Below are 22,146 nucleotides of genomic sequence, written 5' to 3' on the forward strand. Positions count from 1 at the left end.
TTGCTGTGTTATTTCGCTGGAGACTCTCTTGCCTCTAGCTGGCCTGTGTCCTGGTCTTTGCTGGGCTCATTTCAGCGATGAGTTGGCTGGTAGCGTGGCGGAGCGCTGCACGTTCGCAACAAACGGCTTGTAGGAGGAGCGGGTCGATTGGCTGCCAATTGGATGAAGCGGTGTTTCCGATGCAGATGCAGATACAGATATGATGATGCGGATGATGAGATGGAGAGATGATAATGAAGGTTAGCGAGCAAAAGACAGGGCGGGGGAAGAGAGTAAAAGAGAGAAATACCATTCGAGATTAATGACAAAAACACAGCGGGAAACACAAAAGCCTGGGGGTTTGGGCAGTGATTAGTTATATGCTTAGATTAGTTCAGTTAGTAGCGGATTCTGGCCTGGCCTGGCCTGGCCTTGCCTTATTCGGAACGGAGGGGAGGGCGATTGCAACGTCACGGTGCAGGCTATCAGGCTACCAGACTATCAGGCCACCAGGCTCTCTTTACCTGGGCGATATCTTGCTGCCATCGGTGCTGTTGTTGTTTGACGAATTCGCCTTGTATCCACTCTTTTGGATACGCTTCAGCAGACGGGCCACCCACAGCGATTGCTCCTCGGGCGTGGAGGCCAGCAGCAGCATATCGCGGGCACAGCGCGGATCATGATTGAGCTTGCAGGGCGCCAGCGGATCATGCTTGTCCACATGCTCCTTGTGTATCTTGTTGCGGCATCTGAAAACCCCAATCGAATAGACACGGATCAGTTGAGGCCACTTGCACCAATTCAGTATTCAGTAAGCACAAACCTCTTGCATTCGTAAGCCGCCGGCGGCTTGAACATGTGCCACAATGGCTTCGGGCACACCTCGCACGCTGTGGGCATGTGGTAGGTGATGTGCACAAATTCATGACCTACAAAGTAAACAGTTAGTAAATAAGGATCCAAATGAGGTTAACGTTTACTCACCCTTGTGGATGATGGTGCCGGGACGCTCCTCGTTGCTGTTGCCATGCAGCACGCTCACATCCAGCTGGCTCTGCTCGTCCGGACGATGAGAGGCGCCCTCGCCGGCATACAGCAGCTGAAAGATGCGCGGAATCTCTTTGGCATCGGCGCGTATGACATCGCCCTGGGTGACGCTGCGCACGTGGTATACCTTGCTGCAAAAGCGGAATGGAAGCGGAAGAGTCAAATCAAGCGCAGACACAAACAAACAGGATGTGAAACTCACCTCAGATCCAGTATGAGCACAGCGTCCGTCGTGTTGTGCTTGTCGATGTCCGAGTTGTAGAAGATGATCTTGCGCGAGGAGACAATCACATACTGGCGCTTCCAGCCGTGGCCGCGCCGACGGTTCTGCTTGTTTGGCACACTCAGCCAGCCCTCGAAGACCGAGTCCTGTGTGAGGGAGAGCAGAGAGGAGTGCTAGAGAAGCCCAAGAGCGCGTGTGTGGTCGGAGTTTGTGTTTGTGTGAGTATGTGTCGGATTGGCAGGATACGTGTGTGTGCGGATACTAGGATCTCACTCACCTGACTGTCCTCGGGATCGTTGTCGGCGGATGAGAGCGAGGCCGTCTCGTTCAGCTTGCTCTGGAGATGCTCAATCTCGGTGGCCTTGCAGTCGATCTCCATGACCATCTTCTGCTTGTGCTGCTGCTCCTCGGCGCACAGCTGCTGCAGGTCCTGGTGCTTCAGCAGCAGCTGATTGAATTTGTCACGCTCCTGGGACAGCTCCTGCTGCAGGCGGCGCATCTCCTTCTCCTTCTTGCGCAGCTCGGCCGTGGACCGGGCCTTGCCCTTTTGCTCTGTGGGGAAAGGGAAAATGAAATAGCTATCGTATATCTGTGGAGGATATGGGGACTTACTCTGCAAGTCCGAGTCGCGTCGGTTCATCACCTCGGCCAGCTTGTTGACGGCCACCTGCTTGAGCAACACCTCGGTCTTGCATTTATCCAGCAGCTTGGTGATCTCCTCGTCCTTGGTGGCGCGCAGCTGGCCCAGCTCGTCCTGCTGCTTCTTGTGCTGCTGGACGAGATCCTCGTACTCGTTGGCCTTCTGGCCGAGCTTCTTGTGCAGCTCTGTCTCCGCCTCCTTGAGGGTGGCGAGCGTCGCCTCCTTTGCATTGATCTCGTTGCGGTGCTTCATGATGAAGTCCTTCAGTTCCAGCTCCTTGATGGTCTTCTCCTTCTCGAGATCGGCCACCGTTTCCTCGGCTATCGAGCGGGCCAGGGCCTCCGAGTCAGCCCGAGCGACGGCCACTTGCACTTGGTGCTTGAGCGAGACGCGTTCCTCCTCCAGATCCTCGATCTTGGCCAAACGCTCGGCGCTCTCCTCCCGATTCTCGTTGGCCTGCGTCTTGTACAGCCGGGAGAAGCACAGCTCGGCATCCAGCTGCTCCTGCAGCTCCCGATTGTTGGCCAGGGCCTCGTGGTGGGTGCCCTTCAGCTGCGACAGGTCCTCCTCGAAGCGTCGCTTGGCCTCGCGCTGCGTGGAAAGCTCCTTCTGCAGCTGATTCTCGCGGGAGCGCAGATGCGCCACCTCCGAGCTGAGCAGACTGAGCTCCGAGAGCAGGGCGTTTCGCTTGCTGTGCTCCTGGTCCAGCTGCGACTGGAGGGCGGCCACCTTCTCCGACTCCTGGCGGCACTCGCCCTCCAGCTTCTGCAGCCGCAGCTGGATCTGGCGGTAGTCCACGGAGAGCATGTTCAGCTGGCGCTCCTTCTCCTGCCAGTTCTGGTCCGCCTTGATCCGGGCGGACTTCTCCTCGTTCAGCTTGGACTGCAGGGCCTTGACCTCCTGCAGATTGGCCTCCTCGCGAGAGACCAGTCGCGACTTTTCAGTCTCTTGGTGGGCCTTGACCTCCTGCTGGTAGCGACCCTGGGCCGCCTTCAGCTCAAAGTCGAGACTTGCATGGCTCTTCTCCAGCTCACTGATCCTCTCCAGCAGCGCGCGGTTATCCTCTTTGGCCTTCTGCTCGCGGACCAAGGTGCGCTCAATGTCATTGGTGAGGGTCTGCATCTTGTTCTCCGTCTCCTTATGCAGCTCCTTCAGCTGGGAGCGCATGTTCTTCTCCTGCACCACCTGCGCCTGCAGATCGGCATTCTCCTGGCCCAGCTCCTCCTTGTGCTTCTGCAGTGTGTCGATCATGTCGACCATGTCGCGCACCTTCTCCTCCTGCGTCTTCAGTGTGAAGCCGAGCTCCGCGTTCTGCTTCTTCAGCTTCTGCGTGTTCTCCGTCTCGCTCTTGTAGCTGTGCTCCATCTCCTGCAGCTGCTTCTCCAGCGAGACGACCTTCTCGCTGATGTTGAGATCGCGTGTGCGCGTCTTCTGCTCGTTCTCCAGATTGCGCTGCGTCTCCACCAGCAGGGCCTCCGTCTTCTTGCGCAGCTCGATCTCCTGCTCCACCTTCTGCATGGCCACCTTGTAGTTGTTCTTTCGCTGCGCCAGATCCTTCTCGTACTCGGCCGCAATGCGCTGCAGTTCGACCTCACGCTTGCCGCTCAGCTCGATCTTGTGCCGCAGGCTGGTTTCCTGCTTCTCCAGAGCATCGGCTCGGCCGCGCTCCCTCTCGAGCAGTGCCTCGAGCCGCTTCAGCTCGTTGGAGTTGGAGGTACGATGGCGATGGTTGTGCCCATGGCCGTGGGCATGGTTGTTGCTGGTGTTGCTGTTCACCGAATTGGGCTCCTTGGCCTCGGCGTCGACGGTGTCGCTGGACAGCAGCTGGTAGTCGCCCGTGTAGGTGAAGCCGATGAAGGGCAGGTGATTGCCATCAAAGCCCTTCGGTACGGGGAACACCTCCTCGGGCTTTTCGTCCCTCTCGATGTCCTCAAAGTTGCGCGTATCGTCGTCCGAGGTTAGCTCCGGCACAACCGGCGGCACACTCTCCCTGATATTGTCAAAGGACCAGGTGTCGTTTCTGAAGAACGGATGCGCCTTGATATCATCGATGCCGTAGCGGCCCAGACGCTGCGTCCGATCTGTGAGGAATGCCCGGATCAGGGCCTTGGCCTGTTCGCTGATCTCCACCTCCTGGGGGAAGCTGAGCGAGTTCTTGTGGTCCATGATCTTGCCGTAGGTGCCCACCAGTGAGTCCGCGTAGAAGGGCGTCTCCCCGAAGAGCATCTCGTAGAGGAAGATCCCCACCGACCACCAGTCGCACTCCCGACCATACTCATTGTCGACACCCTGCGACTGCAGCACCTCCGGACTGATGTAGTCCGGCGTGCCGACCGCATTGCTGGACACCACCTGGCCGTTGGCGCCCATGCGCATACAGGTGCCGAAATCGGCGAGCTTCAGATGCCCGTAATTGTCGAGCAGCATGTTGTCCGGCTTCACGTCACGGTGCACAAAGCCCATGTTGTGAATGGTGTCCAGGGCCAGCACCACCTCCATTGTGTAGAAAATGGCCCACTTCTCGGGTATATCGTAGTCCCCCATCAGCGAGACGATGTCACCGCCGGGCATAAAGTCCATCACCATGTACAGGTATTTGGAGTCCTGGAATCACATACGATTAGCTTGGATCTTGGATACGGAATGCTCCGGGCACTCACCTGAAATGCAAAATGCAGTTGGACAATCCACTCGGAGTTGGCATGGGCCATAATGTGACGCTCCTCCCAGAAGAAGGCCGAGTCCGGGCGCTTCATCATCTCGAATTTGGACAGCCGCTTCATGGCGTACACCTGGCTGGAGGACTTGTGCCGCACCAGTTGCACCTCTCCAAAGGCCCCGGCGCCGATTAGCTTAATGAAGTCGAAGTCCTCGACATTCATGCGCAGCTGATTGATCCTCTGCGCCAGGGGTTTATCTGTTGAGAGAGAGACAGATAGAGTAGGACTTTATAGAATCTCTGTTTGTTGGACGGCGGAAAGGACTTACATTTGGCAGCATACTGTTCGATGTTTTTCAGCCGCTTGAGGGTGTCGTGGTCGCAGTCGCTGACCAGGGCCGATACCGTATCCAGCAGGCAGTCCACATTGCAAATGCTGGTCGGATCGCGCATCTCGCGCTCGAGCGTGTTCGCTCTGATCACGGAAAAGAGAGAGACAGAGAGAGATAGAGAGAGACTTGGTATTAGAGTCCTAGAGTCGGTTCAAATGAGCAAGAATCCTCATTTTTGCGTGCAATTTGTTTATTATTTGTACATATATTCTTAGCCTTTGGAGTCCGTGGCATAAATAGGCCAAGAAACAAACAACTAAAATAACTACAAATGTACGAAAAGTGCGCAAATTACTCATGAGAATGGGCTGGTGATGCTGCCCCGCCGCACCTGTTCCCCGTGGCCGCGAGAGGAACAGTTGCAGCCTTCAACACCTCTTCTCTCACATGGAAAAGTAAATCAAACAAAGGGACAGGCGGGAGAGAAGGAGACAGACGCCCATTCAGCGTTAGTGTGAGTCAGAGAGAGCCATAGGTGCTCGGTCTGGGAATGGTCCCGTTATGACGAACTGCAGCGACAGCACAAATCGCAGACAAATGGGCGACAGCAACAGAGACAGCACATGTCAGCCATCGCCATGATGGCCAGCTGGACGCTTTATCATACAATAATTAGGACATTAAGTTTTATTCAGCGAAGGAGACAGCGCAGCGCAGCGCGCACACGACCAACTTTGACAAATAGAACAAGGCAATGGAGAGTGTACACAAGATGAGTGCTCGCATGCATAAGTATTTGAGGGGGGCTGGCAGCATCAGTGGAAGGAGGCCTTGACTTTATCGCGCAACTCTGTTGACTTTGATAAATTGTGGAAAGAATGCAAGCCATGCCGAGAGTGCCTTCGACGATGACGGCGACAGCGACGGCGACGGCTACAGCGACGTCGACGTTGATATGGCTTACTTTTGCGTTGCGTCTGCTGACAGACAACAGTGAGATTTTTCTCTTTTGCTTTGGTTTTCGTGCTGCGTTTGTGTTTTGAATGAATCCGAGAGAAGAAAAATCAGCAGCAGCAGTAGTACTATCCAACCTGACCCCTTCCCTACTCTCCCCACCCCTCCTTCAGCAGCATTCATTGACACATGCAGATGCAGATGCACATGCACATACATACATGCAAGCATACATACATATGCATGTATGAAAATAAGAGATCAGCATTTGGCAAGGCTGGAAAGAAGACAAGAGGGAATGCGTGTGACTACTCCACTGAGTGCTCCAAGCTAACCGAAAATAAGGTAAGGCCAGTCCGAAAGTGCCTCAATTGAGTAGCCAGTCGCATAGCCAGGATTACTCGGATAGTCGGAATGCCTTGCCCTACATTCGTATACCGTGCTTTACTCCCCAACACATGCTCACAGCATGGGAAAGCGTTCTCGCCCTGGAAGGATCTCACACTATTATAGGTCATGGAATATGCTGCCTGGTTACACCCTTAGATTTAAATTCAATTAGCTAAAACGAGAGGCAAATATTTGCACAAGGCAGTCGGTACAGAGAGATGAGAATAGAGCCTGAGGAGCATCGAGGTTTGGAGGTATGGAGGGGGCGGCCAGGCCAAGAGTCAGTACCGATGACAGTCGTCGGCGCTAAAAAAAATTGATACTAAAAGGTGTTTGAATTGTTGTGATTTCATCATCGCCACTTACGGCATGACAGAAAAGCCAAAAACAAAAACAACAATTTCAAGCAACGACCAACAGAAACAACAACAAACGCAAACAACTTTGGGAAAGTGGAATTTTCAAAACAAAAAAAAACGCTGCGCTGTTTTAGCCATAGCGGCGAATGCCAGCAACAAATACAACAACATTATTATTAACAACAAAAGCAACAATCATAATAATACATAATCGCAGCAACAGCAAAAGCAACAACAATGGCAACGACGACAACATTATCGTCACCTATAGACAATATAATTTTCAATTTAATTTATACGTCGTCTTCCAAATAAGCTGGAAAGCATTTTACCCGTACGTTTAATCGTACGAACAAATTGAAAGCTTCAATCCAGGCTTCGGAGCTTTTCGAAAAAAGAACGCTGAACGAACGGGATACAGCATACGGGATACGATCTCTCGCATTGATAGCGCGGGGGTGGTTGGGCGCATTTTTTGCGTTCCCGAATCGAATCTCTTTCACACAGAATTAATTTTTGCAATTAGTTTTTATAGAGGCTTTACGACCAAATGCGCACACTGCAATTGCCAATTGCCAATTGGCGTTTAGCAAATTTCTGCTTTTCTTGTTACGCAAATATATGTATGTACGTACATATACGAACACATATGTTCATACATATATATACATTTTGTTGTTTTTGTTCACTTATTTGTACTTGGAGCAAACCAGAGATAGCTTTTTGGGTAGGAGAATTGAGTGGATGGCGGAAAATGAGTAATAAAATTGAAGAATTTATATGCATCGCAGGCAGTCCGAAAGCTTCCGTGAAACTGTTACAGGAGGCCCGAGGGTGTTGGTGGGAGAGGGAGTGGGGAGTGCAAGTGGGAATAGAAGTGGGTGTGGATGTGGATGGGGATATGAATGTGGAAGCGTGAGCGTGGAGAGCAAGAGCAACATACCGTTCCAGCTCGCTCAAATGGAGTGCGGCCGGCATTCGCCATGGCCACATGCCCTCGCCCTCGCCCTCTGGGATTTTCAGCGGTATGGTTAATGGTGGGTATTGTATTGGGGTCCTGGTGCTAGTCTTGATTTTTGGCTTTGGACCAAACGATAAAAACGCACGCTTCACGCATCCGATGCAACACAACACTGCCCGTGCCTGTGCAACAACAGCGGCAGCGGCAGCAGCAGCAGCAGCAATAGCCGCTGCTGGCCCGCTTCGGTTCGGTTTGGTTACAAATTTTAATGCGAAAATGGCAAATTTATTATAAAGTCGCCCCCCGTTTTGTTCACTCGCTTGTCAATTTGATTGCCGCTCTGTCGCTGTCGCTGTCGCTTTGAACATGAGATTATGGAAGGTGTTTGCTGCCAGCGCGGTCTATTACTTTTTAGCTATTTTGTTGTTTTGCCATTGCAAAGCTCAAAATTTGCTGCCTAACAAATCGAACAAATCTATGGCTGCCATTCAATTCAGGTGACAATTAATTGAGTGTAGCGCAGTCGCTTTTTGGTCGCCATCTCATTCTCATCTCGTATTGTATCGTATCTGGCAAACGCGCAGCGTAGTATCTCGTGCACATTCTCACTCACCGACGCCGCCTTTCCACATCCATGGCTAGAACGTCCCAGTTGGATAGTTGCCGTCGTTGTTGTGGTCACCACCAAGCATACAGCCGTTGCTGTGCTCCTGCAAATTAATTCGCAAGAGAATCGGAATGAGTAATGGCAGTTGTACGGGATAATGATAATGGTGGAGATTGCCTCTCACCTGTATAGTCCCGCCGACGAGCCGCTCTCGTTGCCCTGCAAAGGTGTCGAAAATGTTTCATTATTTATGGTACTATTCGCGTACTATTATCAAACCTTAGAAATCGAATTTTACCTTTTTTTGAGGGTCTCACAACAGCAGGAGGATCAGTATTTGTGGGAGTGTGAGTGAGTAGGTAGTGGGGGGGGCACGCTTTAAGCTGCCGCTGTTGATCGTTGCCGTTACTGACGATGAGGTCACGAGCGTCGCTTACTGTTTGTTTGTTCACTGCTGTCAAACCACATCCACTTGGGAATTGGGATTCGGCGGTGCTGGGTTCTTTTGCTGGAGTACCGCCAACGCCACATACGGACGACACACTGGCGGGGTCACCGCGAGCTCACGGCGTTCCCAGGTGCGTGTTAGAGTGTGCAAGCACTTAGCCTAGTTCGTTGGGTCTTAATTTAGTAAATTTTGTAAGTTTTGCTTCAGTGCTTCAGGTGCGCAGCACAGTTCCAGAGGTAAGATCAGGATTAAACAAAGTCCTCCTAGTGGGGGCTCCGGTGGTATCGGTGCGTGGTGACTTGGATGGGTATTGGCCTTGGTTCTCGGTTCGGCTTGGCTCAATGCTGCGCGGCGCGATTCAGCATGCAACAGTTGCACGGGAACTGGCTTTGGCTTTGGCACGGGGCACGGGCAAGGGCACTGGCACTGACACAGGAACAAGCACGGCACAGGCACATAGTCTTCTGGCCTGGGCCGATGGAGGCAGCAACGAAAATCTATGGGGCTTGTTCAATGTTTTCGACTTTTCATTTGTTGTACATTTTTACGATACCTTTTCACACACACACACTGGCAAGCGCGCGCACACACACACGCGAAACACACACTGATATGTATACGTATACAAATACAAACACACTTTTTTTCGTCGGAACGTCGAACGTAGCAAAAGCAAATGCTACAACAACAATAACAAGGCACGGTGAACACCGACGTGCGTCACTCAAAGGGAGACGAGGGCGGCAAAAAGGCGCCTATTTTGTCCGCCAATTTGGCAATTTCTCGGACTTGGCTGCGGCCAAATCAATCAATTATCAAAATTAATTTTAATTAGACGCTACGCGTTGCACTTCTTTCAATGTTAGCCTGCAACAGTTGCGCGGATGTTGATTAGAGTTGTTTCGGTCCAAATTGAACCAGTTCAATAGACCGCGGCTCGATAACGTCCCAGTAATCGGAACACACAAATCGACAGTGGAGTTGCTTACCCAGGTTTCCAATAAAATACAATTAAAAGTTAGTCAGGAGGAATTAAATACTAAAATGTATAGTGCAAGCATAATCATTTATTTTTTCAGCCATGTATTTGAGGTAGAACGAATGCGAACCGGAACTGGAACCGTGTGACCAGCTCAAAAGAAACCAGATCGATTACCCAAGTCAATCACAAAGACGTGTTGCAGCAATGTATTTTGATTATCGTGGTTTGTTTAATTCGATTTTCAATTTTGTCTTTGGCCTTATATTTATCACAAAAAATGTCAAAGGCCCATCCTCTGTAGCTGCAAAAAAATAAGGGTGTGTTTACGTACGAAATTTAGCGTAATACACATCTGTGCTGCATCTTGTGGCTTATGTACATGGACACGCGCATGATGCTTATGTTGAGTGGAGGACGCTCCATCACCGGCATACTCCTTTGAATGGCTATAAACGAAGCCGTTGAGGTGTGCAAGGACAACACGAAAACCACCATCACATCGGAATGTTGGGAAGATAGATATATTGGCTGGTACCAATCTTATAAGCTTGCATAAATTCCCACAGGCTTCAGAAATTAATGGTGTGCATGGCTAGAGTCTAATTTCTGGTAATACGCGGCAACAGAATTGTCATGGTCGAAGCATAAGGCAGGATCTAACGCACCGACTCCACTGTATACCTTCAGAAATACCGGCTAAATCTGCCGGTATTGCACTTGAGCAACAATTTATAGTATTCATTTTTGTGCAAGCATCACTCACTGTATACCTTCAAAAATCGTAACTAAATTAAGACAAAACATGTGTACATATTTGATTGCTCATATTGTATAGATGATTTTGATTCCCCACAAAAAAAAGGAACCGATGAATTCCCTCGCCCATTTCGTGACGCTGCAGGGCAAGCATGATAAGGGATTAGAGATACAAGCAGCTTAGCTTACACCAGACTTAGACCAATGATATTGCGTTTCAAGTCTTAATAGGTATCCAAATTGGCAGAAGATATCCCAGCATTTCCAATCAGGCGGCACAAATTGAACTCCTTCAGAACTGATGTTGAAAAGGGACGTAGAGGTTCGGTTATTTGGTCAAAACAATAAGTGGCACACATCGGTTTTTCGCTTGTTATGGTTCATTTTAATTTTCCCATTTCTGAGAACACGCTTCAATCAAGAAACGCTTAAATAATAAGCTTAAAAATGTTGTAGACTTCGATTGGATGTGCGATCCACGTTTACTTGGAAATGACAAGGGGACCCGTCTGCTTGGCGGCATCGCGCTGCTTGACCACAATCTGGTTGGCGATGCGATCCAAATCGCGCTGTCCGATGGAGCTGAGCTTGCGACCACCCTCTGGGTGCTTCTCGACAAGGCGGGCGTGCTCGAGGGCCTGGAGAGCCTTACGGGCGGCACCGTCAGCGGCACGGCAGAAATGCGAAGGGTGGACACCGTTGCGCTTGCGACCACCATAGATCTTGGTGATGGAGCCAACACCAGCGGGACTGCGGTGATACAGATGGCGCAGGATCGAGGCGCAACGCACATAGAACCAGTCGGGATCGTAGGGGGCCAGCTCCTTGAACTTGGCCGTCTTGATGATGTCCATCTGGTCGGGCACCTTCAATTTGCCAGTCCTGCGAGACCATACACAAACAAAACAATTGTGAGGTTATGTGTTGGAAACAGTTGATGTTCGTACTCACTTCTTGAGGAAGACGGCAACTGCCTTGGTAACGGCATGCTGGTCAATATCCTTTACTGTGACACCTGGCATCTGAAATACAATTGAAAACGAACAATAAGAATCGCCGTCGAAAACACGTTCTAGCTCCCCATCATCGGGAGCCATGCACAACGCACACGCACACGCACACACACTCAAGCAAATAGAGAGAGACACAACAAAAACTGCGAATCCACGCTGATTTGCTACAATCGAGTGTTTCGTAGAAATGTCACAGAATCTTGGCCATTTAGCTCGTTACTTCATTCACCACCCGATTGGGCGCACATTTTTATTTAGTTTGTTGCATTTTAAACATAAAAAAATTGAATTTCACTTAAAAGAAACTCGGGCACAACCTTTCTTGTTAAAGTCAACCGGAAAAAAGAACAAGGCGCGCGAAGTTGGCTGCGCTCTTTCGTTCTGACAGCGCTGCCACTCGATACGCAAAGAGTGTTGTCACCAGAGTTGATAACCAAGAGTTGCACTGTCGAAATATCGATTCGCTTTTGTCAATTACGAATTTTAGTTTATTTATGCCAACATATAATTAACAAAGCGTTGCAGGAATGCAAAGATTGACCAACGAGACTAGCGAGAAACGGACGTTAAATTTGCTCGATTTGCAGCTTAAGCTTCCTCGGTACAATCGAATTTTTTCCAGCTTTCGGCAAACGACTTCACTTTCACAATCGACTGCTGCTCCTTTCGCGGCTTACGCCAAGTACTTGGATTCAGTTCAAGCATTCCACCAATAATTTCCTGAAAGTAAATATCAGTTGAGTACATCAGTTTTATATAGTGTTCATCTATCTCTAACCTGTGCGAAATTCGCTGGGAAACGATCTTCATCCTCGATGACATGGGCAAAGCCCGAGTCCATGCCAAAGTGTACCCAGACGTAGGGGAGACCCTTGGGTATGACTGCTCTCAGCGATTTGTTGCGCAGCGACACCAGCTGCTTGTTGATGCACCACTCCTGCTCGGACTCCTCAATGGCCTTCTTGAAGTAGAAGGGCGCCATCTCGCCCTGGCTGTCGGGTATGGGTATGCAATGCACACTGATATGCGGTCGTCTGTGCAGTTTGTTGGCAATCTCATAGAATATCACATCCTTGCGCTGGGCAGCAAACATACGGGTTAGGGCCTTTCGAAAGTCGTTCAGCTCCTCCCAACCATCCTCGTCCAGCTGCGTGGAGCAGGAGATGTGCTGCAGGGTGGTCAGAATGCAGTGGCCACCCTGTAGACCCACATGCCAGGGCAGACTGAGGTAGATCATCTTCCCCATCGAGACCATCAGCTGCTTTTCCAGCTTCGGCGAGTCGAAGCAGCGTTCACAATTCGTCAGGCTGGTCTCCAGCCTGTTGGCCTCCCGTATGGCACTCTGGAGCTCTCGCTTTTCGACATCTGCCTCGGAGATATTTTTGCGAACCTTGTCCGCAAATATGTCTTCCAGGTCATCGTTGGGGTTCTTGTGCTTGGACACAATGTCGGCGTACTGCAGGTTCGATTCGGCGGCCGTTGCATGCTTCTCACGCTCAAACTAAAAAAGAAACAAAGCGGAAACGATTAGAGCCGGATGCTTAGAGCTATGTGTGGATGAATCTTACCATCTGCTTGATGTCGTAACGATCGTCGTCTGCGAAGTATCTCACCCGTTGGCCATCCACATGGGTGTCGACCTTCTTGTTGCGGCTTTTTTGACCCCTGCGGCCTCCATATAGCGAGTTGGGGTCTGTGGCTGTGCCTGATGTGGACTGCACCAGGGGGCGTACATTGCCGCATTGATCGGTTTTCGTGAGCAGCACATGTTCCGAGGATGAGGATGATGCCTTGGATTTCTTTGGCCTGGCGGATGTCTTAGGCGGCATGTTGCCAGTGGCCAGGAAATCGGCCCGTACTTTGCGTGCTTCTTTCAGCTGCTGGTTGAGTTCTGCTGCACGCTCCGTATTCCCCATGATCTCTGCTTTGATGGCTTTTCCGGCCAATTCATTGATTTGCTCGTCCGTTAGGCAGGCAGGAAGGGCAGCAGCCTTGTCCGCAGTATCTTCATCAGATGAGGCACTTTCTGAAGAAGATCTGCTTCTTCTCGCTGCGGAGGGGCTCTGGCTATGGCTATGCGATTTGGATGAAGGCTTCTGCCAGCCTCGTGTCGAGGAGCTTTGCCTCGAGCTGTGCGAATGTGGCTCTGCCTCGCGATCATCATCATCGTCCTGTGGTTTCTGGAAGCCTGGCAGGCCTGTGCCATTGCTCTTCCAGTAGGGATTCAGCTCGCGTCCGCTCTTAGCCGGATCGTAGGCATCGATCTGCTGTAGCTTGTCGTTGGGTTTGGTAGGCTCCTTGCGTATTCTGGAGAAGGTTTTCAGCAAAAGGTCGTCACTGGTCATCCAAGTGTCGCGCGCCACTGGTGTATCCTCTACCTTATCCTTGCTCGTATCGTTATCCAAAACGGGAGTGCGTTCCACCCACTCATCTTCGTTGTGGCTCCTTTTAGACTTCTTTTTCTTGCGTACCTTGCGCTGCTTCTGGTCTTCGCTGGATGAGGACGAAGATGAAGAGCTAGAGCTGTCGCTGTCACTGTCACTATCGCTGTCGCTGCTGCTTTGAACCTTCCTGCTCTTTTTCTTCGAAGACTTCTTTACCTTTGAGGACTTGGACTTCGATTTGTGCTTTCCTTTCTTCTTCTTGGCCTTTTTCGTTGAGGAACTTGAGGGCTTGTCCAGTTTCTTGGCCACTGCTGGAAGCATCCAATTGCTTTCACCCCTTAATTCCTTCTGAAGCTCCTTCTTCTTGATAAGGCCGGCTCTCTCCTTGGCCTGTTCGAGCATCTCCGCGCGGGCTTCCCTTATCTGCTGGCGAGCCTTTTCTTTGTCGCTGCCACTTTCAAATTGTATGTAGCTCATTGCGTTTTACTGTTTCTATTACTCAAAGCAGCAAGAAATTCAAATATTCGAAAACTTTGTTGTTTTGACCAGAAATGTTGATATTGATTAGTGGTGGTAAAACTGCGTTTTGCTGCGACAGCTGATGCAGATTCTGTTATCGATACATAAAATGTTACATATAAAGAGAACTCTGTGCGCGCAATAAATAAACTGTGCGCTTAACAGCACCAGATTGCGCGTTTAAAATAAGATAATTATTTTGCAGTACGGTGAATGAAATAATGTTAATTAGTGATTTTCTTCCAATACTAGGATTAATTTTATTAAAATAAAGTAATAATCTCTTAAATGTTATAATTGTACTTGCAATTCAGGACCGTATAGTCGCCACCGCAGACTGTTGCGCCTAACAGCACCGCCTGCTTGCACCTTGCATTTGCCATTTGGCACGCACCCTCAATCAAATCGCAATTAAAATAGCTTCAAATCGGCAGAAACCAGCTCCTCAAGATGCCCATCTACGAGAGTGTTATGCAGGATAAGCCCCCAATCGTCTTGGACATTGGAAATGCCTACACAAAGTGAGTAAATCAATGAGATGGACAAACGTTATGTTCTGTTGTAGATGATATCATCATTGGCGTCTGTCTCTTGTCTATGTTTGAAGGCTGGGCTTTGCTGGGGAGGCGTATCCACGGAAAATCATGCCCACGGAGGTTGTACTGACAACGACGGGGAAAACGAAGCGGCTATTTGACTATGAACGGAAGGAGGAACTCTACGACCAAATCGTAGACTTTTTGCAGACGATATTCTTCAAGTAGAACAAATCGATATTATGCGTTAAACAGAACTAAACTAACCATTTGTTGCACCGTTTTTAGGCACCTGTTGGTCAGTCCCAAGGAGCGAAAGTTCGTGGTGGTGGAGAACATCTTCGGCCAGACGGTGGTCAGGGAGACGTTGGCGCGGGCACTCTTTGTCCATTTCGATGTCTCATCGGTCCTGTTTGTGCCGGCTCATCTCATAGCGCTGTCGACGCTGGCTGTGGCCACTGCCGTGGTCGTGGACATTGGGTATAGCGAGACTAGCATCATGCCAGTCTTCAGTGGAGTTCAAATCATGTCCGCCTTCAAGGACCAAAGCTATGGAGGCAGTGCCATTCATGCGGAAATAAAACGGCAGCTCTTGGAGACGGGCGTCAAGGAGTCTCTGCTCACAGAGAGCGTCCTGGAGGACATCAAAGTACGTACGTGCTTTGTGACCACCATGGAGCGGGCCCACTGTCGTTCCCAGGGAGACGAAAATCAGCCGACGCCTCCGCCCAGCGTCGACTACATCATCTGTGATAATGATACGATGGTCCAGGTGCCCGGCGCCCTTCGCGAGACCGTCTACGAGATAATGTTCGAGCCGAACAACGAGCGCGACAGCCTGCCGCATCTCATACTGCGCTCCATTCTCGAGTGCACCCTGGACGCTAGGAAGCCCTTGGTCGAAAGCATATTCCTCATCGGCGGCGGCTCCATGGTCCAGGGCATGCTGCCACGGCTCCAGCAGGAGCTGCAGCACCTCCTCAAAAACGATCCCTACTACGCCGAGCGCTTTCACGGTAATCTGCAGTTCAAGTTTTTCAATTCCATTGGCAAGCAGAACTTCACCGCCTGGCTGGGTGGCGCCCTGTGTGGCGCCACAGATCTCATCCAAACACGATCCCTGGGCAAGGAGACGTACCTGAAGAACGAGCATGTCCCCGACTGGAGCAATCTCTGTGATAATCGGCATGCGGGCTCGTAAAAAGGGAGGCGGAGGGAGGCGCTTGACGAACATTATTTAAACAAATTCATTTTGATTTTATCTGTATTACGTAGACTAAATAGATGGAAGATATTCTATAATACATACCATTAAAAGATGTTTTTTAAAGTCCTTGAAGGGCAGCAAGCCACCATTTCTATATGCGTTGAGAAGCTCCACGAGATCCTTCGTCCTTTACACGTCATGTATGTTGTTTTTATTGGTCCCGCGTTCTGTGGGTCATCCCCACAAATCCCCCGATTGAAGCTTATGAGGGGGAACTCTTCGAATTTGTAAATTTATTTCAAATTTTTGTATCTTATTTCGATTTTGTGTGTGTTTCTGTTTTGGAGATGGGCATGGGCATGGAGATGGGGGCTGCTATTCCGTGCTTCAATTTTATTTAGTTATAAATAATATATGTATATATGTGTAATATTCCCAGGAATATTAAACATATATACTGCATGCAACTTGATTTTAGGAATCCCTATCTGTGTGTGGAGAGGGGTGGGGTGGGGTGGGGGGATGGATGTGTGTGTTTATGGGTTCGTTTCATATACAATTTGATATATTATATAATAATAATAATAATTCGTAATCGTTGCCTATCAACTAAGCCTAAGCGTAATTTCATAAGTATTCCTTTCATAAGTAGTACAATATATATATACATATCCATATATATATATATATTGCATATGCATGTATGTATATAAACTACAATATACATAGGCATATATTATGCACATATTGAAATTTAGGTAAACTCTATTATACAAAGGGGGTGGGGACTGTGGGGGGGCGGGGGTTGCGGGTTGCGGGGGTGAACCGGGGTAAGAGGACAAATTCATTCATCATTTTTTGTTGCCTATATATATAAAAAGTGTTTGTGTGTGTGTGTGTGAGGCACAGGCGGATTAAAGGGCCGGGCTTAATGGCTGTACGTAAGCGTTTTTCGAGTATTGGCAATTGGTATTATCGATCCTATCCGACTTCCCTCTCCTCTCCTATCCTCTCCTCTCTTCTCCTCTCCTGTCTCTCTTTGTGCAGGCAAATTTAACAAATTCCGAATAATAAATAACAAGGCAGTGGACAAGTCCCTTCTTCACTGCATGATTTACAAACAAAAATATATATAGGGTCGATGGCTGGGGCGTGGCGCATGGATTGGGCTGGGATGGGGGACTGGGCTGGGACTGGGACCTAACTAAACTAATTTTACAGATAATTAATATAATAAATAAATATAATTAAAATTTGCTTTTGTTTTAAAGACTGGACTGGGGGCGAGGCGGGGTCTGGGGTCTGGGGCTGGGATGCGCCGCCATCTGTTTCACGCGCGCTTCCTCCTCTCCGGAGACGGAGAGCAACAGCGGCTCCATCTTCTTAGCTAGTTAACTATTACTTTAAGTTCAGTCGTCGCTAGTTTGGCAGCCGAGGTGGCCGTGGCCGTGCCCGTGCCCGTACCCGATTCAACAACTGGGACTCGAACTGGAACTGTGGCCACGGCTGAGGCGTTTGTGGTGGTGCTGTTGGTGTTGCTGTTGATGTTCTCGATGTTGATGTGCTTGGTGACGGTGACGGCAAAGGGTACGGCGGCTGCTGCTCCTCCTCCTCCGCTGCCGCGGGGCTTCCTTCTCCTCCTCCTCGGCCCCTGTCACTTATCCGAACCAAAGAGCTTGGTCAGATTGGCGTTTTGATTGCTGTCCATGATATTGTTGCCCGTGGACTTGAGCTTGTGCGGCTGCATCGGCGGCAGATTGGCGATCTGCACCTCATGGCGGAAGAGCTGGTTCACACTGCGTCCCACCAGCTGGGCCGTCAGCTTCTTGAATATATCCTTCTTGGCGCGATCGACCTTGTTCCCCTTGACGGGGGCCACGGCGGTTTTCTCATCGAACTTCTGAATGTCGGCCGCATTCACGCTGGGAATGTGTTGTAGCACCTCGCTGAGGATCGGAAATTTGGGGCGCAACAGCTCATAGAACTGCACACCCAATGTGATCAGGCCGGACTGGTTGGCCTCGTGCTGGCCATGCACCTGCATGCCCTGGAGGACGGCCGTGAAGGCGCTCACCGCCTTGTTCTCGTCCATCAGATGTTCGGCGGCCAGAAAGCGCATCACTGGGGCCGCTATATTGACGGCCTTCATGTTGACCATGCCATCGTTCCAGGCGATCGCCTTCAGCAGGGTCATCAGGATGTAGTTGCCGATGAGGCCGTTGCGCAGCAGCTTCCCGCCCAGATCGCTGATTATGTCCGAGAGGAGGGCCGACTGGGAGGCCCGCGACTGGGGGGCACTGTCCATCGAGTGCTCCTCGTTCTCCATGGCCACGACATTGGCGGTGCCGCCGCCGCCGCCAGAGGCCACATGATCGGACCCGATCTGGCCACCCACCAGCGCTATCTTCAAGACATCGAGATACTCACGCGTCAGGGTGCGGTTCAGCTGATCCTCGAGCACCTCCTGGGTATCATTGACCTCGCCAGTGAGCTGACCGCTCTCGTACAGAGATGATATGTATAGCCAGCGTCTGGTGAGGCGTTCGCACATCAGCGGCGTCAGATGCGCGAACAAGGGCACCAGCACGTCGTCGTAGAAGATGGGCGGGCAGGAGTAGACGAAGGGCTTGAAGAACACCCGGATAATGGGGCGCATGCGGTAGTCCGGAATGATGTCCATGCAGCTAAAGACATTCGTGATGATGGCATTTGCCATGCCATTCAATTGATAGAGATCGCGCCCCAGCGATGGTCCCGCCGAGCCCATCAGATGGTAGCACCCCTCCGTGACCAGCATCATGAATGTCTGCATCTTCTCGAAGGCGGTCGGCTCCCGCTTGATGGTGGTGTCCAGGGGATCGGCTGGCAGGGCGCAGATGCCCATCAGCAGCTTCTTTTCGTGCTCGAGCATGCCGTGTATGTTGCGGTATCCTTCGGAGAGGGCGGCCAACGCCTCGGGGGTGAACATCTCGTTGAGGACACGCATCAAAGTGAGAACGTGGGAGAGCACCGGCACCACATGCTTGGTGGCCGGATTGCGGCAAATGGGATTGCCCACCTCGGTGCAGGCGATCACAAAGCCGCCGCGCTGTGCCCGGTCCGGATCGTCGGGCCATGTGCATCGCTTGACAACGCCCAGGACCACATGCAGGGCGTCTATGATTCGCGTCCGGTTCGGAATCGAGGGATCGCTGTCAATGGCAAAGACGGGGGGCTTGTCTAGGCCCACGAAGCGCATAAAGTGCAGCGCCGACTTGAAGGCCTCCTCAAAGGAGATCCACTCGGACCGCTTCTCCAGCACGATGTGCTCAATGAACGCCGTCTGGCGTTCGTAGTCGCAGAAGTGATTGGAGATGAGGATCAGGGCCTCCTGCAGGGTGGTGCGCATCACGCGGCACAGCTGGTGCCGGTTGGGCTCCTTCAGCAGGAGCTGCACGTGATTGTTGATCTGATCGAAGACGGGCAGCAGCAGCAGCGGGTATTTGTGGGCCAGCTTGACCAGCAGCGAGGCGGCATGGCGGCGCAGATTCTTGGCCGACTTGACCTGCACCTTTTCCAGCTCGTTGGGCGGCTTCAGGACGAGGGCGCGAAAGATCTTGTCCAGGACGCGGGGCAACAGGGTGACTCCGTTCATGGCCACACAGTTGTTGGAGGTTATCTGGCACGAGGACATGCTGAGAAAGACGAACAGGGCCGATATGCAGGATAACAAGATCGAGTAGATCAGCGGATTGGTGGTCTCCAGCTTCAGGCAGTCCTCCAGCAGGCGCAGGCCGGCCGGCACCGACGGACGCTCCGAGACGAGCAGTATGCGGCTGAGCACACCGTCCAGCACACTCACGAGGGCATCCCATTCGAGGTAGACAGGATCCAGTACGCTGCACGACATCCCGGCGCTCTCGGCGACGGCATTGCGGAGCCGCGACTGCAGCCACTGCTCGCAGAAGCCGTACGTGATCAGGGGCTGGACGAGGGTGGCCAGGCGAAAGATCTCCAGAAAGTCGGTGCGGCAGCGAAAAAAGTACAGCGTGAACTCCTCCTCGCTGTCGTAGTCCATGCGGATGTACGACTCTGTGGTGAGGCTCGTGGGCGAGCTGGCCGGCGGATACGGCAGCTTCACAATCCTCGGGGCAATCGTGTGGATCAGTTTGGGAATGTAGTTGATCATGGCAAAGTCCTTCGAGCAGAGCTCATGCTTGAGCAACAGCTGCCAGATCTGTGCGGCTCCATGGGCGACGCTCAGCGATGGATGCTGCACTAGCAGCAGCAGGCACTCGAGCATTATCTCCAAATGCACTGGACGCTGTGTCGACTCGTCCTTGCCCCACAGCGCCACCAGCTGCTGGTTCATGCCATTGAGCACCGCCAGCAGCTTCTTGAGGAACAAGTGCTGCTGCTCGATGGCCAGCGAGGAACTAGTGTCGGCCGGTATCTGGCTGGATGAGAAGATGTAGCGCAGCGGCTCCTCGTTGTACAGCTGCATGAGGGGCTTCCGCTCCTTGGCCTGGCCCTTGCGATTGGTGATCTGGGCGAGGCATTCGGCCGCATTGCTCTGGAATGCTTTGTCGTTCAGTAGAATGCAAAGGAAATGCATCAGTTTGCCATTGTTGGACATCACGTGCTGGATGCTGACCCACTCCACAAACCCGCTGAGAGTGAGGAGAACCATCTCCACCACACGGCTGTGGGCGTTGGCCTTGTGAAAGTTGCCCAGACGCGTGGTTTCGCGAAACGCCGTCACATGTTGCTCGACGAGCCGCAGAAAGAACTCGAAGATGTCGTTCATGTTGTTGTTGAGGGCCTGGTACATGTCCTTGCGGCGCTGATTCGACTCGATGGTCTGCAGCAGGGCCACGTCCTCGACCAGACGCAGAAAGACCATCAGGACCAGCTCCGTCTGGGCCTCGCCATTGGTGCAGGCTTGGCTAAGCTCGGGCAGCAGGTCCGACCACTGCTGCGGCCATTCGCGTTTGATCATCTCGACAATGATCTTGGACAGGGCATTCTTCAGGGGCATCAGAGAGCGATCTTCCGCGGGGCCCACACCGATGTTCAGCATCTTGATGGCATTGTCTTTGATGTAGACCTTCTCTTCGTGGGTGATGCAATTCCATTTGTATTTGATTGTGTACTCGATCAGCTGCAGGCCGAAGTGGCGCACCTGCTGATTGAACTGGGGCGAGCCGGCCAGAAAGAGGCCGACCTGTGCACACAGCGGCGACTCCTCCTTGAATCGCTCGCAGGCCATGTATGCCTCCAGTCGAGAGTTCTGCTGCGTCATGGGATGCATTATCACCTCCACAGCCTTGGCCAGTTCGGCAGCCAAGGCCTCTGTGCCTGCCTGGTGTGCCATCGCTAGCTGTAACTGTAGCTGTGGCTGCCTCTCTGTGTAAAGTGGAAGTGGAAGCGAAAGCGAATGCGAAAACGAAAACGAAAGAAAGGGAAAGGGTATATGTATATTCATTCAGTTGCACTCTATAGCAGAGCAGAGCATGTGATTTCTTTAGCCCAGCTTTAATTTGACTTTAATTTCAATTGGCAAATGTGACTTACCTCTGCTTGCCCCTGCCCTCTGCTCGGTATTATTTGGCGCCCCGTTCCTTCTGCTGCTGTTTTGACTGCCTCTTTGTTGTTGTCTCTTCGTCGGTTCGTTCTTTCGTTTTTTTCCCCCAATGCGGTGCGGTTAGGGCCAGGCAGCGCCAGACAACGTTTTGCGATTAGAAGAGCAGAGCTGTGTGCTTTGCAATGTGTGTTTGTTGTTGTGGCCTCTCGCCGTCGGCCTGTAGTTGTGGCCCGTTGTCTTCTCTTCGCTTCACTTCGGTACGTACTGATGATTTTGGAAGGGATATGAAATTGGGATCGCCCGTTTGCTCCAGTGAAAACCTCGTTGAATGGCAAGTATTTCACATTTGAATTATATATAGATAGCCTACTCAAAACTGAAATGCCTTTTTCCGGCTAGGTTCGATTTCGTGTTAGAACAATGTGCAAGCAAATCGCACAGGGTCGGCAGGGTTGACAATCGAAAAGCTCCCACCACTTGCTGCGCCGTGGCTCCCATCAATAGCTCGATATTTTCGCAATCCTACAATCGTTAGGGTGTTATCGAAACCCGCCTAAAAATTATTTTCGCGCATTTAATTCCTTTAA

The 22,146-nt window shown here is 51.3% G+C and overlaps 5 protein-coding genes across 9 annotated transcripts; 1 reads left to right on the forward strand and 4 right to left on the reverse strand.

Moving 5' to 3' along the window:
* Nucleotides 1–17: 17 nt before the first annotated feature.
* On the reverse strand, nucleotides 18–9,534 carry Rok (Rho kinase). 5 transcript variants are annotated; one of them, XM_033382849.1, is made up of 12 exons: nucleotides 8,450–9,534; nucleotides 8,336–8,370; nucleotides 8,158–8,254; nucleotides 4,878–5,023; nucleotides 4,550–4,806; nucleotides 1,862–4,493; nucleotides 1,527–1,801; nucleotides 1,229–1,395; nucleotides 964–1,157; nucleotides 803–908; nucleotides 504–728; nucleotides 18–151 (listed from the first exon to the last, which is right to left on the reverse strand). In XM_033382849.1, exons 3-12 carry the CDS (start codon nucleotides 8,178–8,180, stop codon nucleotides 67–69), a joined length of 4,110 nt encoding a protein of 1,369 aa, XP_033238740.1. In that variant the 5' UTR covers nucleotides 8,181–8,254; nucleotides 8,336–8,370; nucleotides 8,450–9,534; the 3' UTR covers nucleotides 18–66. The 5 variants fall into 5 exon arrangements, with proteins under 5 accessions (XP_033238740.1, XP_033238738.1, XP_001355507.5 ...); XM_033382847.1 differs by having other exon boundaries at nucleotides 1,229–1,422; XM_033382848.1 differs by lacking the exons at nucleotides 8,158–8,254; nucleotides 8,336–8,370; nucleotides 8,450–9,534 and adding exons at nucleotides 290–332; nucleotides 7,527–7,576 and having other exon boundaries at nucleotides 22–151; nucleotides 1,229–1,422.
* Nucleotides 9,535–10,699: 1,165 nt separating this feature from the next.
* Nucleotides 10,700–11,754, reverse strand: RpS19a (Ribosomal protein S19a). Its single transcript, XM_001355470.4, has 3 exons — nucleotides 11,668–11,754; nucleotides 11,289–11,359; nucleotides 10,700–11,219 (listed from the first exon to the last, which is right to left on the reverse strand). Exons 2-3 carry the CDS (start codon nucleotides 11,357–11,359, stop codon nucleotides 10,820–10,822), a joined length of 471 nt encoding a protein of 156 aa, XP_001355506.1. The 5' UTR covers nucleotides 11,668–11,754; the 3' UTR covers nucleotides 10,700–10,819.
* A 61-nt stretch (nucleotides 11,755–11,815) lies between these two features.
* On the reverse strand, nucleotides 11,816–14,350 carry LOC4815890 (CWF19-like protein 2 homolog). Its single transcript, XM_001355469.4, has 3 exons — nucleotides 12,919–14,350; nucleotides 12,129–12,851; nucleotides 11,816–12,070 (listed from the first exon to the last, which is right to left on the reverse strand). The coding sequence occupies exons 1-3, from the start codon at nucleotides 14,209–14,211 to the stop codon at nucleotides 11,939–11,941; spliced, it is 2,148 nt and encodes a 715-aa protein (XP_001355505.3). The 5' UTR covers nucleotides 14,212–14,350; the 3' UTR covers nucleotides 11,816–11,938.
* Nucleotides 14,351–14,574: 224 nt separating this feature from the next.
* On the forward strand, nucleotides 14,575–16,122 carry Arp10 (Actin-related protein 10). Its single transcript, XM_001355468.4, has 3 exons — nucleotides 14,575–14,774; nucleotides 14,861–15,013; nucleotides 15,078–16,122. Exons 1-3 carry the CDS (start codon nucleotides 14,704–14,706, stop codon nucleotides 15,988–15,990), a joined length of 1,137 nt encoding a protein of 378 aa, XP_001355504.2. The 5' UTR covers nucleotides 14,575–14,703; the 3' UTR covers nucleotides 15,991–16,122.
* A 421-nt stretch (nucleotides 16,123–16,543) lies between these two features.
* Ranbp21 (exportin-5-like protein Ranbp21) lies at nucleotides 16,544–22,121 on the reverse strand. The gene is made up of 2 exons (XM_001355467.4): nucleotides 21,550–22,121; nucleotides 16,544–21,381 (listed from the first exon to the last, which is right to left on the reverse strand). Exon 2 carries the CDS (start codon nucleotides 21,347–21,349, stop codon nucleotides 17,651–17,653), a length of 3,699 nt encoding a protein of 1,232 aa, XP_001355503.2. The 5' UTR covers nucleotides 21,350–21,381; nucleotides 21,550–22,121; the 3' UTR covers nucleotides 16,544–17,650.
* Nucleotides 22,122–22,146: the final 25 nt, after the last annotated feature.

The sequence above is a fragment of the Drosophila pseudoobscura genome, chromosome X (genome assembly GCF_009870125.1).
Source record: "Drosophila pseudoobscura strain MV-25-SWS-2005 chromosome X, UCI_Dpse_MV25, whole genome shotgun sequence".
In the NCBI taxonomy this organism is placed as follows: domain Eukaryota; kingdom Metazoa; phylum Arthropoda; class Insecta; order Diptera; family Drosophilidae; genus Drosophila; species Drosophila pseudoobscura.

Excerpts from the sequence above, each read along its gene's own strand:
- LOC4815890 (XM_001355469.4), bottom strand. The coding sequence starts at position 14,211 with ATGAGCTACATACAATTTGAAAGTGGCAGCGACAAAGAAAAGGCTCGC. Across the intron at positions 12,852-12,918 it reads GTTACGACATCAAGCAGATG|TTTGAGCGTGAGAAGCATGC; the intron begins GTAAGATTCATC and ends TTTCTTTTTTAG. Across the intron at positions 12,071-12,128 it reads TCCCAGCGAATTTCGCACAG|GAAATTATTGGTGGAATGCT; the intron begins GTTAGAGATAGA and ends ATTTACTTTCAG.
- Arp10 (XM_001355468.4), top strand. The coding sequence starts at position 14,704 with ATGCCCATCTACGAGAGTGTTATGCAGGATAAGCCCCCAATCGTCTTG. Across the intron at positions 14,775-14,860 it reads ATTGGAAATGCCTACACAAA|GCTGGGCTTTGCTGGGGAGG; the intron begins GTGAGTAAATCA and ends CTATGTTTGAAG. Across the intron at positions 15,014-15,077 it reads TTGCAGACGATATTCTTCAA|GCACCTGTTGGTCAGTCCCA; the intron begins GTAGAACAAATC and ends CACCGTTTTTAG.
- RpS19a (XM_001355470.4), bottom strand. The coding sequence starts at position 11,359 with ATGCCAGGTGTCACAGTAAAGGATATTGACCAGCATGCCGTTACCAAG. Across the intron at positions 11,220-11,288 it reads GTTGCCGTCTTCCTCAAGAA|GACTGGCAAATTGAAGGTGC; the intron begins GTGAGTACGAAC and ends ATGGTCTCGCAG.
- Rok (XM_033382846.1), bottom strand. The coding sequence starts at position 7,576 with ATGTGGCCATGGCGAATGCCGGCCGCACTCCATTTGAGCGAGCTGGAA. Across the intron at positions 4,807-4,877 it reads CGAACAGTATGCTGCCAAAT|ATAAACCCCTGGCGCAGAGG; the intron begins GTAAGTCCTTTC and ends CTCTCTCAACAG. Across the intron at positions 4,494-4,549 it reads AACTGCATTTTGCATTTCAG|GACTCCAAATACCTGTACAT; the intron begins GTGAGTGCCCGG and ends ATGTGATTCCAG.
- Ranbp21 (XM_001355467.4), bottom strand. The coding sequence starts at position 21,349 with ATGGCACACCAGGCAGGCACAGAGGCCTTGGCTGCCGAACTGGCCAAG.